Genomic DNA, 18,500 nt, shown 5'->3' on the forward strand with positions numbered 1-18,500 from the left:
TCCGCTGAGGCGGGGCTGCTCGCTTGCACGCACATATCCTCGCTAGTAATGGCTCAAACCAAATCACGGACGAGGGAGCCAGTATGCCGAATTTGTTTGAAAGTGATGGCAGCAAAAAAGAAAACTACCGTATTTTTCGGATTATAAGTCGCTCCGGACTATACGTCGCACCGGCCGAAAATGCATAATAAAGAGGAAAAAAAAACTATATCAGTCACACTGGAGTATAAGTCGCATTTTTGGTGGGAAATGTATTTGATAAAACTCAACACCAAGAATAGACATTTGAAAGGCAATTTAAAATAAGTAAAGAATAGTGAAGAACAGGCTGAATAAGTGTAGGTTATATGAGGCATAAATAAGCAACTGCTATGTTAACCTAACATATTATGGTAAGAGTCATTCAAATAACTATAACATATAGAACATGCTATACCTTTACCAAACTATCTCTCACTCCTAATCCATAAATCCCATGAAATCTTCTTCCTGGATGTCGCTTCTAAACAACTCTGCCAACTCCAAAGGTATGCGCCGCTTCCTCTTGTTGTTTTTCTGCTGCATATTTCACTACGTCCAGCTTGTCATCTGCAGTATGTGATCTCTTTTTCGGTCCAATTTTTGTTCAGCCCTTCTCAGATTTTATAAGTTACCATCAACGATGAAATGACCCATTTTAATAGCTACGGCAGTAGCATATAGCAGTTAGCATCCCATGACCCACAATGCACTTCTGCCATGACCCTCCCCTGCCGAATTCTTATTGGTTGACGTGTGTGTGACGATTGCTGACATTTTCTTCGTCTCTTCTGCGAATGAGAGAAATAATATTATTTGATATTTTATGGTAATGTGTTAATAATTTCACACATAAGCCGCTCCGGAGTATATGTCGCATCCCCGGCCAAACTATGAAAAAAACTGGGACTTATAGTCCAAAAAATACGATAATTGTATAGGCCAGGGTTATTCAACTTCATAATGAAGAGGGCCGCAGTTTCAAAAGCCTATGAGCTCCGGGCCGTACATGGAAATGTGGATGTTTCGTCAGAAAGTGTGTCTGACAGTTATTTTCCTTCGAGATTGTGTTTACTTAATTGCAAAGTAAACACATCAGCTTTCACACCGGACTGTCAATAAATTCATTATTTTTGCCCTCGCTACTGGTTTCCAGCATGTGCAGCTGGACAGATAGTTAACAGCATTAAAAAAACAGAAGTTTTGTTGAGAATTAATGTTTCGTCTTTTAAATTATTTGTCTTCCTTAGTATTATATCTTTAAACTACTGTATTTCCTTGAATAGCCGCCAGGCATGTAATATGCGCCTGCCTTGAATTACTGCCGGGTCAAACTCGCTCCCCAAATTTATTAGCGCATGCTTACTTTTACCGCCGGGTCAAATTTGTGACGTCACGAGTGACGCTTCCCCTGTCGTGATTTTCAAAATGGCGGAGTAGTTTTTTTTTTGCTTTTACTATGTGTAAACCAGGGGTCTTGTTCCACAGCCATACAGATCACACTGATGGTTGTGATATAAAACAACTTTAACACTCTTACTAATATGTGCCACACTCTGTGAACCCACACCAAACACATTTCGGGAGAACATCGGCTCTGTAACACATAAACGCAACATAAGAATTACCCACAATGCCATCGATCGATCCATAACTCTTGGCTGTATGGGGGTGCGTCGGTTGGGGGGAGTTTGGGGGCGCGTGTATTATATAGCCAAGAGTCATGGATGTATGGCATTGTGGGTAATTTTTATGCTGTGTTTATAATGTGTTACAGATCTGATGTTCTCCAGAAATGTGTTTTGGTGTGGGTTCACAGTGTGGCGCATATTAGTAAGAGTGTTAAAGTTGTTTATATCACAATCATCAGTGTAAAAGGTATGGCTGTTGACCAAGTATGCATTGCGATCTCGTATGAGAAGCAGCGAAATGCATGCGTCAGGCCAGCACGCAGATAGCATGGTGTAAAGACGGTCGCGATGACATGTTGTAGAGCATTGAGCCCCAACCACCGGGCCGCGGCTGCAGAATAATTATTTATAATTTTTCTTTTTTTTATCACACTCAATTTTTTACTGCATTCCAGGGGTGAGAAGATGTTTTAAAATTATTAGCGCCTGCTTACTTTTACCGCATGCCTTGAATAAGCGCAGGAGCGAGAAGAGGTTTTAAATTAATTAGCGCCCCGGCGGCTATTCAAGGAAATACGGTAATTCCTTTATTTAAGTTTGTAATTCTAGAAATATAAACATAAAATAAACATCACAAAAGTATAACGTCCATTGTGCATGATACATAATGCCCATTGTGTGACGGTTGCTGACATTTTCTTCGTCTCTTCCGCGAATGAGATTAATAATATTATTTGATATTTTACGGTAATGTGTCAATAATTTCACGCATAAAACCGCTCCGGAGTATATGTCGAACCCCCGGCCAAACTATGAAAAAGAAACTGCGACTTATAGTCCGAAAAATACGGTAAACAAAATTTGACTGATTTTACAGCCGGGGTAAATACTGCACTTTAAGATGTTCCATATCTAATTATTCATTTATTTCTTATTATTACATTGGGGCTGGATTTGATTTCAAAACTATTCTGACAATAGTATTGATTCAGAAATTTAGGGAAAGTACATCGTCCTACAAAATGTGTTATAATTAACTGCCTGTTGTTACCGCAAGTTAATAAAGCGAAAGTGGACGTACATAGCCTTGCAAAACTGAAGTACATCCCTGACTGTCGCATATTGGCTCGGGATTACCATAGTAGTATTACTACCACACAATATTTCAATCTAAAAATGTTGTGTTATTTGAATTAGTAATTCATTAGTGTATCTGTTGCTCGCAAAAAAACTGTCGCTGGTTAGGTAATATGGTATACCTACAACTCTGGCTTTACAAAAGGTAACTTGCTCAGTATTGGCAATAGGGCTGGCCGATATGGCCTTTTATTAATATCTGTATATTTTTAAGCCATGTCACGATACAGCATATATATCTGGATATTTTGCCTTAGCCTTGAATGAAGACTTGATGCATATAATGACAGCAGTATGATGATTCTTTGTCTACATTCAAACATTCTTCTTCATACTGCATTCATATATGCTACTTTTAAACTTTCATGCAGAGAGGGAAACCACAACTAAAAGTGTATTTATGAAACAGTTATTAAGCAGTGGCACAAACATTCATGTCATTTCCAAAACAGAAAGTGCAAAATTGTCAGAGACATTTTAAAACAAGCTTTGAGTGCACTTTTGTGCATGATGTCACTAAGATGACATATCAAAACAACACTCAATTGAAGTGCACTTTTTGTACAGAACGCCACTACAATAGTTTAAAACAAATAAAGTGCACTTTTGTGCATGATGTCAAATAAAAATGAGCTGCATAATAGGAAATCAAATAGTGTATGTCCTTCGCTATGTGGTAGGTAGAGATGCGCAGTTTGCGGTCTCGTCCGCGGGAAAAACCGCGGGTCGGGCGGTTGACATGACGAAAAAATAGATTTTAATTAAATTCGGGCGGGTGGCGGTTGAACCATCTGGAGACATTTGATATACATGGTTCTGGGATCGATATCCTTCGCCATTCAAAGAACCATTTAAGACCCGTGTCACAAAGCGAAGAAGTCAATAGGAGACGCTATTATTCTTTTGAATGACTGCCGCCAGTCACCCAGATATTAATTATTAGTGCGTGCTATGACGCCATTGGCTTTGTCGCCCTCTACAACATGTACGTACTGCTTGTCAGTCCAGCACCGTTGTGTGTGGCTTCCGCGGCCACACGCACATGACTGCAAGGCATGCTAGGTGACACAGAGTACACTAATGGTTGTGATATAAACAGTTTTAACACTCTTAGTAATATGCGCCACGCTTTGAAGCCACACCAATTAAGAACGACAAACACATTTCGGGAGAACATCCTCACAGTAACACAACATAAACGCAACACAACAAATACCCATATTCCTTTGTATTCATGAGACTCCTGAATATATTTTACTGCATCTGGCTCTCAAGAAAAATCTTAGCTGACATTGCTTAACACGATAAGTAATGAATAATTTATCCAACGCCCTTGACGCGAATCCCTGAGGGGTGATGGACGGCTGGGCAGTGCCTGAAGAGCTGCAGCCCGCCACCGTAGCCCCCACTCTTTCCCCTATGTTGGAAGTCTGGAGTTGTATGTTGTGATACGTATATTTGCTTTGCTCTATAGTTTTTCCCATAGCTGTTCTGTGAACCTAACACTGTTTGTTCGTCTAATCAAATCAATCAGTCAATTAACAAAGTTTTGTTGTTCTTGGACAATAACAATACCTACCTACCCACCTAATTACGTTGGTAATCACACTGTCAAAATATCGTTTTTCTACCACACCTGTTCAAGAAGTTGCATTCATGGTAAGAAGTATTTTATTTATTATTGGTTAGCTTCAGAATAACAATGTTAATTAAAAATAATAAGAGACCTACAATAGTCTAAAAATGTTGGTCTTACTAAAAAAAAATGCAGGCATTTAGTTATATTCGGTGTTAAAAAACTATTATATGGCTTTCACGGAAATACATTTTAAAATATTTGGCTTTCATGGCTCTCTCAGCCAAAAGGGTTCTCGACCCCTGTTCTAGCGGGTGACTTTTCAAATGATGGTACAAATTAGCAGCAGGCGCTACTTTTTGTAGCAACGCTTTTGCCGCGTACTTGTTCGACATTTTCCCGCTTGAGGCCACACCATCGCCAGACGATGCACCCCGTGCTGTTTTTCTTAGAAATTAATTCTTCCTTCATTTGTTACCAGATTGGCACCTTCTCTCTCTCGTATTACCACTCGCACCACTCCGCTAGCATCACAGCTAATGTTACCCATGCTGCTACCTCTCTGCTCAGCGAGGGCGATTGACGCGACAGTATATGACATATGTAAGAAGGTGCCCTTGTTTTATTTCTCTGTTAGAAGGAGAAACAAGAAAGAGTGAGAAGAGCCTGTATTGTAATGCCCGCAGCTAAAAGCAACTGTGTGAGAACATATACTCCAATATCACTATATAGTCATTTTCTATATCGCACAGAGTCAAACCCGCGATATATCCAGTATTTAGCAACGAGATAAATATACCGTATTAGGAAATGGATGGACGGACTTAAACGTACAAGTTTAATTGCTTCTCTGATGGAGCTCTTAACTCAAAACACTTGTATCTCAAATCAATGTCGCCTTTGAAATGATTTGAAATGTTGCTTAACATGGGCTTCACGGTGGCAGAGGGGTTAGTGCGTCTGCCTCACAATACGAAGGTCCTCCAGTCCTGGGTTCAAATCCAGGCTCGGGTTCTTTCTGTGTGGAGTTTGCATGTTCTCCCCGTGAATGCGTGGGTTCCCTCCGGGTACTCTGGCTTCCTCCCACTTCCAAAGACATGCACCTGGGGATAGGTTGATTGGCAACACTAAATTGGCCCTAGTGTGTGAATGTGAGTGTGAATGTTGTCTGTCTATCTGTGTTGGCCCTGCGATGAGCTGGCGATTTGTCCAGGGTGTACCCCGCCTTCCGCCCGATTGTAGCTGAGAGAGGCGCCAGCGCCCCCCGCGACCCCGAAAGGGAATAAGCGGTAGAAAGTGGATGGTGGATGTTGCTTAACATGCCTTTTTAAAAAGAAAAATATGTTTAACTAACAATATTTTATGGATTAACAACACAATAGAATGGGTTTCAAACAATAGTTGTATGATGTAATGCAGGGGTGTCCAAAGTGCGGCTCGGGGGCCATTTGCAGCCCGCAGCTAATCGTTTAACGGCCCCCCACACATTCTGCAAGAATTGCAAAATTGATAGTATTGCAAAAATTACAAAAGAAAATGTAAAAAAGTGGAATGAGGTGAAATCTAATGAGAAAAAGTGCCATGCAGGCAGTTTTTCTTTTCCTTTTGTCTTTATTTTATTTTTTTTGCCATTGCTCAAAAAAAGGACAAAAAAATCTATGTTATAATGAATTATTACTTAAAAAATATCTCTTTAAAATGTTTTATGTGGAAAAAATATTGCATATGTTGTGAGTTTGCCATATAAAAACATCAAAGTTTGGACAAAAGAGCATAAAACAAACAAAATAATAGTTCAAACTTAAAATGGACAGATATATCGGAAGTTGATCTTGAAATCTAAGTGTTAAAAGTACAAAAAAAAAAACTAATAAAAATGCATCACTTTATGAGTGGACAACCTTTCGGATCTGAAATATATTTAGTAGGATTTTATTTAATTTTTCACTGTGATTACTCAAAAATATTAAATAATTAAAATCAATGGTGTCCTGCATTATTGATCTTTGAGGGCTTTAATTGCTAAATAAAGGAACTCTCCTATAGGAATCAATAAAGTACTACTTATCCATCTAAATACTGCATATTTCAGTTTTACTATAAAAAAACAAAGTTGTCTTTGACAGAAAAGGCATAAAACCTTATTTGTTTTACTTTATATCAACCTCAAGTTGATATAGAGATTTACTGTAAGCATTAAATAAAAATAATTTGACCTTTTTTTAACATTTTAGTGACTGTGACCCTCTATGCTCCCCAGGAGCCCTAAGGATAAAAAAAAAAATCCATTTATTTTGTTATGGTTTTAAAAGGAAAAATACAAAAATGTCCCCCGCATGCTTAAATTTTTATGTGTGGAAAAAGTTTGGACACCCCTGATGTAATATATTAAAAATGTACAGTCAATCAATTAATCAAAGTTTACTTATATAGCCCTCTATCATGAGTGTCTCAAAGGGCTGCACAAGCCACGACATCCTCGGCTCAGATCCCACATCAGGGCAAGGAAAAAACTCCAGAGATGACAATGAGACACCTTGGAGGGGACAACATTTACCTTTGAACGTGGACTTTTATGGTATCTCTTTCAAGCTCCTTCTCTGTCAAACACACCATCAGCTGCCTCTCCATCATTACATGGATACAAGTCCATCAGTTAGATATTCTTTTAACATCCTTGGCTGGCGTCAGACTCCTTCCGCGTCAGCAGTGCTGCACTACAACCGCCTCGCCAAGTTGGCTGCACGGTATAATTTTTGATGATTTCTCTCTGTCATTCTTCTTCTCAGCACTGTCCTTCAAACTCACTTCCTCTTCCAGTCTAATGGTTGAAAAACAAAGTGATGTCAATCTCTAGCTATAAGCTATCGCTAGCAAGTGAGACCAGATGTTTTTGTAGGCAGATCAAATATTATCAATACATCTCAGATAATGCTTCCGAGTTCAGGATTGCAAATTACAATAATAAAACATACTTTATTGTTGCATTACCACCTCTGTGCTCGTCGATAACCTTTTTGTAGAGGGATACATTTTATGGGATCTCATTAGATTGTGTGTGTGCTCAAGACATTCAAATATGATCCAAGGTTGCCAGAACTCCTGTTTACAATTTTAGTGGATGACGTGTCATTTGAAGTCTAAATATGTGTTTTTTTGGAGGATAGAGATACTATAAACATGGCTGTATAACACTTATTTAATAACGTGAACAAATGTTGTCTGTCTATCTGTGTTGGCCCTGCGATGAGGTGGCGACTTGTCCAGGGTGTACCCCGCCTTCCGCCCGATTGTAGCTGAGATAGGCGCCAGTGCCCCCCGCGACCCCAAAAGGGAATAAGCGGTAGAAAGTGGATGGATGGATGGAACACAGAACATGTAATTACTGTACATGCTATATTTATAGCTGGGCCATTAAGTTACCTCAACCTCGAGAAGACAAGGAATTATTTCTGAAATTTTTAAACTCATTCAATACAACAACACTGATTTGCAAATCATTTTCAACCCATATTTAGTTGAATGCACTACAAAGACAACATATTTGATGTTCAAATTGCAAATTATAGTTAACTTAGAATTTCATGGCTGCAACACGTGCCGAAGTAGTTGGGAAAGGGCATGTTCACCACTGTGTTACATCACCTTTTCTTTTAACAACACTCAATAAACGTTTGGGAACTGAGGAAACTAATTGTTGAAGCTTTGAAAGTGGAATTCCTTCCCATTCTTGTTTTATGTAGAGCTTCAGTCCTTCAACAGTCCGGGGTCTCCGCTGTTGTATTTTACGCTTCATAATGCGCCACACATTTTCCATGGGAGACAGGTCTGGACTGCAGGCGGGCCAGGAAAGTACCCGGACTCTTTTTTTTTTCACGAAGCCACGCTGTTGTAACACGTGGCTTGGCATTGTTTTGCTGAAATAAGCAGGGGCGTCCATGATAACGTTGCTCAGATGACAACTTATGTTGCTCCAAAACCTGTATGTACCTTTCAGCATTAATGGTGCCTTCACAGATGTGTAAGTTACCCATGCCTTGGGCACTAATGCACCCCCATACCATCACAGATGCTGGCTTTTGGAACTTTGCGTCGATAACAGTCTGGATGGTCCGCTTCCCTTTTGGGATGACACAATGTCGAATATTTCCCCAAAAAATTTGAAATGTGGACTTGTCAGACCACAGAACACTTTTCCACTTTGCATCAGTCCATCTTAGATGATCTCGGGCCCAGAGAAGCCGGCGGCGTTTCTGGATGTTGTTGATAAAAGGCTTTCGCTTTGTATAATAGAGCTTTAACTTGCACTTATAGATGAAGCGACGAACTGTATTTAGTGACAGTGGTTTTCTGAAGTGTTCCTGAGCCCATGTGGTGATATCCTTTAGAGATTGATGTCGGTTTTTGATACAGGGATGGAAGGTCACGGTCATTCAATGTTGGTTTCCGGCCATACCGCTTACCATGACTGATTTCTCCAGAGTCTCTCAACCTTTTGATGATATTATGGAGCGTAGATGTTGAAATCCCTAAAATTTCTTGCAATTGCACTTTGAGAAACGTTGTTCTTAAACTGTTGGACTATTTGCTCACGCAGTTGTGGACAAAGGGGTGTACCTCGCCCCATCCTTTCTTGTGAAAGACTGAGCATTTTTTTGGGAAGCTGTTTTTATACCCAATCATGGCACCCACCCGTTCCCAATTAGCCTGCACACCTGTGGGATGTTCCAAATAAGTGTTTGATGAGCATTCCTCAACTTTATCAGTATTTATTGCCACCTTTCCCAACTTCTTTGGCACGTGTTGCTGGCATCAAATTCTAAAGTTAATGATTATTTGCAAAAAAAAAAAAAAAAATGTTTATGAGTTTGAACATCAAATATGTTGTCTTTGTAGCATATTCAACTGAATATGGGTTGAAAATGATTTGCAAATCATTGTATTCTGTTTATATTTACATCTAACACAATTTCCCAACTCATATGGAAACGGGGTTTGTAGTTCTCAACACGTCAGCAACAGAAACCAAAGCTGTAATACGTATGACAAGCAAGAGTTGATTTATTACTACTTTGGAAACGACAGTATGGCAAGTGTATAAGTTGTGATGAGTTTCATGCCAGCATCCGAGTCTTAAAATGCACAGAGAAATAGATAAAGCTCCTGGCTGTTGACCACTTATGCCATTTTGTGGACTAAATCAGAAAATTGCTAACAGCCAAAGCTGCTAATGTTTATGTCTTTTGACTGGGTGCCAATTAGATGCCCCAATATTTATTTTATTTTGTATTATTATATCATGCAGGATTTTAATACACATGTTATATTGGTCAAGACAAAATGAGGCATTCATGGCTGTGGAGGGGGGGCGTGGTCCGCGGGCCTGCCGCGGAGCGGGGTGTGTAAGGACCGGCCTCGAACCCAGCGGCAGGTGAGTGGATTGCCCAGCTGGGACTGGTTATGTAATCACCTGTCGCCCTTATTAGCAGCAGCCGGAGTTGGAGTCAGAGGGAGAGAGACACACGTATGAGACAAAAGACTGCTGGAAAGCAATTCTACCCAGTTTATGTCAATAAAAACTTGCTCTGTCGGACTTAGAGGCGTTAAGTCAGAATCCCGCCTCGCTGGAATGATACAAGAGGTGCCGTGGTTGGTGTAGACGGACAAGGATATTCGAGCGACGGGAGGCTACACACCACGAGTGAGGGGCCCGGGGGTGAAGGCAGACACACATAGAGTCTAACGCACAAATGCAGCGCTAAATGACCTGAAGATGACCTGATTCTGGGTCGGGGTTTTATAAGTAGCAAGTTTTTATTGACATAAACGGGGTAGAATTGTTCACGAGTGAGGGAAGAGTGGATGGTGAGATCGACAGGCGGATCGGTGCGGCGTCTTCAGTAATGCGGACGCTGTATCGATCCGTTGTGGTGAAGAAGGAGCTGAGCCGGAAGGCAAAGCTCTCAATTTACTGGTCGATCTACGTTCCCACCTTCACCTATGGTCATGAGCTTTGGGTTATGACCGAAAGGACAAGATCACGGGTATAAGCGGCCCAAATTAGTTTCCCCCACCGGGGAGAGCTCAAAGTAAAGCCGCTGCTCCTCCACATGGATAGGAGCCAGATGAGGTAGTTCGGGCATCTGCTCAGGATGCCACCCGAACGCTTGCCTAGGGAGATGTTAAGGGCACATCCAACCGGTAGGAGGCCACGGGGAAGACCCAGGACACGTCGGGAAGACTATGTCTCCCGGCTGGCCTGGGAACGCCTCAGGATCCCATGAAAAGAGCTGGACAAAGTGGCTGGAGAGAGCAAAGTCTGGGCTTCCCTGCTTAGGCTGCTGCCCCCGCGACCCAACCTCGGATAAGCGGAAGAAGATGGATGGATGGGGTAGAATTGCTTTCCAGCAGTCTTTTGTCTCACACATGTGTGTCTCTCTCCCTCTGGCTCCAACTCCAACCACGTGTCTCGGCCCAGCTGCTGCTAATAAGGGCGACAGGTGATTAGATAACCAGTCCCAGCTGGGCAATCCACTCACCTGCGCCGTGGCAGGCCCGCAGACCACGCCCCCCTCCACAAAGGCATTTGCTGTTTACGTGCTGGAAGCAGTCAATGCTGAAGTGTTATTGTTTCTTTTTAAACAAGTAATATAGCGAAACAAACATGGGGTTGTGAAATTGTTGGTTCATATGAGTCACACAATTCCCTTGAGTTTATTTTGGATTTGCAAATTTCGTGCACGATTGTCTCGGTGGGTGGCACTTCTTTCAGTTCCCATTCCTTGTCTGAGAGTGTTCACAATAGGGGAATGAAGTCAATCTGTTTGTCTTTTTTCCAACTTTTGTGTAGCTGACTAGTGTCCCTAATTTCTGTTCCTGCTATTTTCCAGATAGTGACGATGATGCTGAGGGACGGCACACACAGTCCAGGGCGTACAGAGCCAGCCGGCAGCATTGTCCACCCCAGTCATGGAATGTGGGGGCGGGACTATGCCACTGACTCCGCCCACCACTGTCATCAGTGGCGCTTCAACACCAAACCTGAAAGTCTGGATCTAATATTTGCTTGTGCAAACGTGCAGGAAATATTTAAGCGGCATTTTTTTTCAATTCTGTTTTGCCTCACTTTTTGTTTTTCTTCGGTTTAAAAAGAAAATTGAGTGGCTTGAACTTCTTTATAGCCTTTTTATATCAGAATGGAGAAGTTCCTGACAATCCATGAAAACTACAATTAGTTTTATGTGTACTTTTTAAATGTGTTTGTGTGTCATGTTGTATTTTGTACATATCATCGATGAGTATTTGCAGTATGTTCTGGCCTCTGCTCGGACAAAGTCAGTTGTTTTAATTTTTATAGATACAAGAGAATTTGTTCTTTTTAAATGTTAAAAACTACCAACATCAATTTTCCCAATTGTTTCATTTGCTCCTGTCCGATTTCGGGGTACTTTGAGTGAAACAGGAGGCACTTTTGTCGACGTTTAACCACTATGCCATTTTATATTTTTAAGAATACATGTCCTTTTAAGGCTTTGAGCTGTTTTTGTTAAACCAAGTAACATTTTTGATAAAAGATGATTGATATATAAAACGACTTTCTGAGTTTGTTATATTTCCCCTTTCATGTGGTAATATTCACAATTGCACTTTTCTGCAGCACTTGCTTAAAGGTGGTAACTTTGTTCTTGTTATGTGCAGGAACAGACGGAGGCCCAGTCAGCTGACGGACGGCGATTTGGCGAGATTGACACCGATGTCTGCTTTTGGCTTACGCAACCGCTATCTCTCAAGGCTGGGAACACAGGTAGGTATAGTACACACTCACACTTTGTCATTTAAAATGCAAATGTATTAGGGATGCACCGCAATGAAAATTTGTGGCCGAAGCCGAAGCCGAATAAAATTTAAACGCTTGGCCGAATACCGAATAATGAATGCAGTTTTTCACAATTTTTTTATATTGCATAGATAGCCTAGAATAAATATTTAGACATGTTTTTCAAATAAAGTATTTTTTTATTGAATATTGACATTTTTTTAATAATCCAGTAGCCTTTGCTTTTCAAAAAAAGCACAAAGTTTTTCGTTTATATTAGGCCTTCAAACAAAACATGCATTCCAAAACAAAAACAAAGTGCATTAAAGTGGATAAACCCACATTAAATGAATTATTGTCCTTTTGGCAAAAGTCTGCTTAGCCACAGTAGATATGCTAATAATGTAAACAGAAGGCTCAAGTAAATCTCAATTAAGTGTGTGCTTGTAACCTCATACACTTATACAGGTAGCCTACACAACAGGCTAATAATGTAAACAAAGGCCCCACTAAATCTCAATAAGTGTGTGCTTGTAACCTCATACACTTATACAGGTACACAACATATCCCAACGTCACCGCGTCAAAAAATTGCGTCACACGCCACTATTCGGCCTTGTTTTTAACTCATTCCACCGAAGGCCGAATGTGGCTTTTTTTGCCATATTCGGCCGAATATATTCGGTTACCGATTAATCGGTGCATCCCCAAAATATATTAATTTATTGCAGCAGAACATCCAAAGTTTACCATAAAATAATACAGGGGTCACCAGGTAGCCCGTAAGGATCAGATGAGTCGCCCGCTAGCCTGTTCTAAAAATAGCTCAAATAGCAGCACTTACCAGTGAGCTGCGTCTAATTTTTTAATTCTATTTATTCACTAGCAAGCTGGTCTCGCTTTGCTCGACATTTTGATGTTCAAAATGATAAACTTTTTTTTTGTGCAAATAATCATTAACTTTAGAATTTGATGCCAGCAACACGAGACAAAGAAGTTGGGAAAGGTGGCAATAAATACTGAAAAAGTTGAGTTGAATGGTGCCTTCACAGATGTGTAAGTTACCCATGCCTTGGGCACTAATGCACCCCCATACCATCACAGATACTGGCTTTTGAACTTTGCGTCGATAACAGTCTGGATGGTTCGCTTCCCATTTGGTCCGGATGACACGATGTCGAATATTTCCAAAAACAATTTGAAATGTGGACTTGTCAGACCACAGAACACTTTTCCACTTTGCATCAGTCCATCTTAGATGATCTCGGGCCCAGAGAAGCCGGCAGCGTTTCTGGATGTTGTTGATAAATGGCTTTCGCTTTGCATAGTAGAGCTTTAACTTGCACTTACAGATGTAGCGACAAACTGTATTTAGTGACAGTGGTTTTCTGAAGTGTTCCTGAGCCCATGTGGCGATATCCTTTAGAGATTGATGTCGGTTTTTTATACAGTGCTGTCCGAGAGATTGGAAGGTCACGGTCATTCAATGTTGGTTTCCGGCCATGCCGCTTACGTGGAGTGATTTCTCCAGATTCTGTGAACCTTTTGATGATATTATGGAGCGTAGATGTTGAAATCCTTAAAATTCTTGCAATTGCACTTTGAGAAAGGTTGTTCTTAAACCGTTTGACTATTTGCTCACGCAGTTGTGGACAAAGGGGTGTACCTCGCCCCATCCTTTCTTGTGAAAAGCTGTTTTTATACCCAATCATGGCACCCACCTGTTCCCAATTAGCCTGCACACCTGTGGGGTGTTCCAAATAAGTGTTTGATGAGCATTCCTCAACTTTATCAGCATTTATTGCCACCTTTCCCAACTTCTTTGTTACATGATGCTGACATCAAATTCTAAAGTTAATGATTATTTGCAAAAAAAAAAAAATGTTTATGAGTTTGAACATCAAATATGTTGTCTTTGTAGCATATTCAACTGAATATGGCTTGAAAAGGATTTGCAAATCATTGTATTCTGTTTATATTTACATCTAACACAATTTCCCAACTCATATGGAAACGGGGTTTGTACACTGCTCTGTACTACTCTTCTATGGTTGTCATCACATTTTTCTTCTTTGCCATTACTATCTCCCAAGATATTCTAAAGAGTTTCTTGGGTTTTGTGCAACTCAAGAGGTGTAGTTTTCAAAAAACAGGATGCGTTTAGAAGCAGGCGGCTCCACTGTAAGCGATTAAGCCTCTAATCTGCTACAGCAGGTCTTTATAGTGAGCTACAGGGATTGATTTTGATGCCCCACTGATGTATTCCTTTATTTATTACTATCTCCTCTCTTACAAATGAGGTCTTCTCCTCCATTTCCCTCTTTGCCCTCAGCTGCCAGGCCACTGCTCGACCCATCTGTCATCGCTGGCCCACAGGAGCGTTCTGAAGTGATGCCCTTCATCTGGCCGTCTGCACACCTCCGGCACTTTGGTGATGTGACTTCGGACAAGTATGCACTGACAACAACAGTAGACCAGACTGTTTACCGTACAAAGTCCCCTATTGAACTTAAGGAAGACATCACGTTTCCCCTTTAAACCACTTTTAGTCACATGGGTGATTGTTATTCTGCGTGGACAGGTATCTAGTTTCCCTTTGTTCAGTGTCTTTGGGACACAGAGCACTTATGTTGCACTTTATGCTATTTTATTTTATTGCAGCACAACTTCACAAAGATGAAAATGATTTTGACGGTATTAACTCCTACCTTTTTTTTTTTTTTTTTATTCACAACCTTTTGTGGTGTGTGCCGAGTCAGCACATTTGCCACGTTTACAGTCCCTCCAGGTTGCATCGTGCCAAATAAATCAGAGCAGTTGAGCGTTAACTAACACGCATAAACTGATAAGAGTTAGTCATTTATATTTCTTCACCCAATCTGAAATAAAAGAGCAGAATAAAAAAAAAAAATCTATTTCCCTCCTTCAAGGCACAGTATAATCTGCAATAACGTAGCCAATGCATTTAGTATAGGATGCATTATTGGACTCTAAGGCAGTGGTCCCCAACCACCGGGCCGTTGCCCGATTGGTGCCGGGCCGCAGAATAATTTTTTATAAAAAAAAAAAATATATATATATATATATATATTTTTTTTTTTAATCAAAATCAACAAAAAACAATATACACTTACAAATAGTGCACCAACCACAAAAAACTCCCTTTTTCATGACAAAAACGTCCCTTTTTCGTGACAAAGAAAAAAGAAAAAAAAAGGACCTCCCGCCCCCCCGGGCCGCGGGACAAATTATTAAGCGTTGACCGGTCCGCTGACACAAAAAGGTTGGGGACCACTGCTATAAGGTACCTTCTAGTAATGTGATGAATCTCAAGTCAATATGGCGGTCAAACTCTGGGGTTTATTTACAGCGCCACCATGTGGTGTATTTGTCTGGAAAAACAAAACAAAAAAATAGCACGGGCAACAGTATGTTTTGACAAACATTTTAATAAAAAAAAAATAATTAAAGCTGCAAGCAGTGATTGACAGGACTGACTTTTGCTGGTGTTTCCTGACTTTACCCAGTCAACATATCTTTACCTGCACATTACCTACCTTCCCTGCATCCTGGGGTCACTCTGGTGCTTCTTTCTTTCACCCATACATGCTGGTGCTTCCTGCCATCACACAGACAACATATCTTTACCTGCACTTTACCTACCTTCTCTGTATCCTGGAGTCAAACTGGTGCCTCCTTCTTTCACCCAGGCAACATATCTTTACCCGCACAGTACCTACCTTCTCTGCATTGTGTGGTCACGCTGGTGCTTCCTGCTTTTAAGCGGCCATCTTGAGACGGTAGCAGCGCCGCAGCATCATCGTAAACACAAAACCGGAGCAGAAAGAAAAACTCTTTGCGCAACATTTAAGCAGAAGGGTTAAATTTCTTTCCTGTGCGAGTTAGAAGCCGACACAACAAACGCGCTCAGAGGAGATAATGTTCGAAAAAAGGTGACAGGTTTTTACAAAACCTTTGTTATGAAAGGGGAATTGCCAAATTCCTGTTGATTTTTCCTGAGGGATGTAAATGAATGAAATGTAGGTCTAAGTGAGACCTACATAGAGGTTTTTGTTTCATGTCTCTATGACATTCCTACCAGAAGTTACACGGTTTTGTCTGTATTTTTTTCCTAGGAGCAGTTTTGTCTGTGTTATATTCCTAGGGGGCGCTAGAGCGCAATTTTGAGTTTTTAATTTTTTTTATTTTTTATTAGATCGCAATTTTCGCCGGTCCTGATGTGTGTGTCCAGTTGGGTGAGTTTTGAAGCATTTTAAGGGGTCAAATTACAGCTCAAAGAGGCAGAAATGACATTTTTTAGGAAACTTTTGTTTTGAAGGGGTTTTTGCCAACTTCCTGTTGATTCTTGCTAAAGGAGGTCAGTGTATGAAATCTAGGTCCAAGTCAGACCTACATAGAGGTGTTTGTTTCATGTCTCTACGACATTCTTAACGGAAGTTACAAGCAGTTTTGTCTGTGTTTTTTCTTAGGGGGCTTTAGAGCGCAATTTTGAGTCTTGTTTTTTTTATTAGATGGCAATTTTCGCCAGTGCTGATGTGTGTGTTAAATTTGGTGAGTTTTGAAGCATGGTACGGGGGTCAAATTACAGCTCAAAGAGGCGGCGGTATAATAATAATAAAACCTTAGAAATACAATAGGGTCCTCTGTTCCAAAGGGACATTCGGTCCCTAATAATACATTTTTTTTGGTATAGCGCTTTTCAGAGTACTCAAAGACGCTTTACATTCCCAAATAATTGTTTTAGATGTTTAAGATGGAAAGTGTAGCTGTCATTATGTGTTCTATTGACCGTAAGTCTTCAACTATACTAAGTCTTTCCATGCTTGGAATCTGCATGATATACTAGTTACTATGGTCATCTAATTAGTTACTATGGTCATCTAATTAGTTACTATGGTCATTTAATTAGTTACTATGGTCATCTAATTAGTTACTATGGTCATCTAATTAGTTACTATGGTCATTTAATTAGTCACTCCGGTCATCTAATTAGTTACTTTGGTCATCTAATTAGTTACTATGGTCATGTAATTAGTTACTATGGTCATTTAATTAGTTACTCCGGTCATTTAATTAGTTACTATGGTCATTTAATTAGTTACTATGGTCATCTAATTAGTTACTATGGTCATCTAATTAGTTACTATGGTCATTTAATTAGTTACTCCGGTCATTTAATTAGTTACTATGGTAATTTAATTAGTTACTATGGTCATCTAATTAGTTACTATGGTCATCTAATTAGTAACTATGGTCATTTAATTAGTTACTTTGGTCATCTAATTAGTTACTATGGTCATCTAATTAGTTACTATGGTCATTTAATTAGTTACTTTGGTCATCCAATTAGTTACTATGGTCATCTAATTAGTTACTATGGTCATGTAATTAGTTATTATGGTCATTTAATTAGTTACTCCGGTCATTTAGTTACTAACTATGGTCATTTAATTAGTTACTATGGTCATCTAATTAGTTACTATGGTCATTTAATTAGTTACTTTGGTCATCCAATTAGTTACTATGGTCATTTAATTAGTTACTTTGGTCATCCAATTAGTTACTATGGTCATCTAATTAGTTACTATGGTCATCTAATTAGTTACTATGGTCATGTAATTAGTTACTATGGTCATCTAATTAGTTACTATGGTCATGTAATTAGTTAGTTTGGTCATCTAATTAGTTACTATGGTCATCTAATTAGTTACTATGGTCATTTAATTAGTTACTTTGGTCATCCAATTAGTTACTATGGTCATCTAATTAGTTACTATGGTCATCTAATTAGTTACTATGGTCATCTAATTAGTTACTATGGTCATCTAATTAGTTACTATGGTCATGTAATTAGTTACTATGGTCATCTAATTAGTTACTATGGTCATTTAATTAGTTACTTTGGTCATCTGATTAGTTACTATGGTCATCTAATTAGTTACTATGGTCATCTAATTAGTTACTATGGTCATGTAATTAGTTACTATGGTCATCTAATTAGTTACTATGGTCATCTAATTAGTTACTATGGTCATGTAATGAGTTACTATGGTCATCTAATTAGTTACTATGGTCATCTAATTAGTTACTATGGTCATGTAATGAGTTACTATGGTCACTATGAGATATCTCAAATTGTAGGTGGGGTTTTTTTTGTTGCATTTTGGTTGCGTTTCAGTTGATTGTAAAATATGTTGTCAATATTCAGTGTTTTATGGTTCATAGTTAATATTGTCAATCCCACATTCTTTATTTTCATGTACTTTCTGGGTGTCTCATTCAGTAAAAAAAAAAAAAATTC

General features: G+C 39.7%; 1 protein-coding gene across 2 annotated transcripts in view; it reads left to right on the plus strand.

Moving 5' to 3' along the window:
• The window catches only part of mfsd1 (major facilitator superfamily domain containing 1), a 39,035-nt gene extending 23,916 nt beyond the window's left edge, over positions 1 to 15,119 (plus strand). The window contains exons 16-17 of one of the 2 annotated variants that reach the window (XM_061878136.1): positions 12,061 to 12,166; positions 14,511 to 15,119. In XM_061878136.1, the coding sequence (XP_061734120.1) occupies positions 12,061 to 12,166; positions 14,511 to 14,570 (166 nt within the window). In that variant the 3' untranslated portion in view covers positions 14,571 to 15,119. Of the gene's footprint in view, positions 1 to 11,252; positions 11,957 to 12,060; positions 12,167 to 14,510 lie in introns of those variants that run through there. The other variant, XM_061878137.1, reaches the window with a different exon arrangement.
• Positions 15,120 to 18,500: the final 3,381 nt, after the last annotated feature.

The sequence above is a fragment of the Nerophis ophidion genome, linkage group LG18 (genome assembly GCF_033978795.1).
Source record: "Nerophis ophidion isolate RoL-2023_Sa linkage group LG18, RoL_Noph_v1.0, whole genome shotgun sequence".
NCBI lineage: Eukaryota > Metazoa > Chordata > Actinopteri > Syngnathiformes > Syngnathidae > Nerophis > Nerophis ophidion.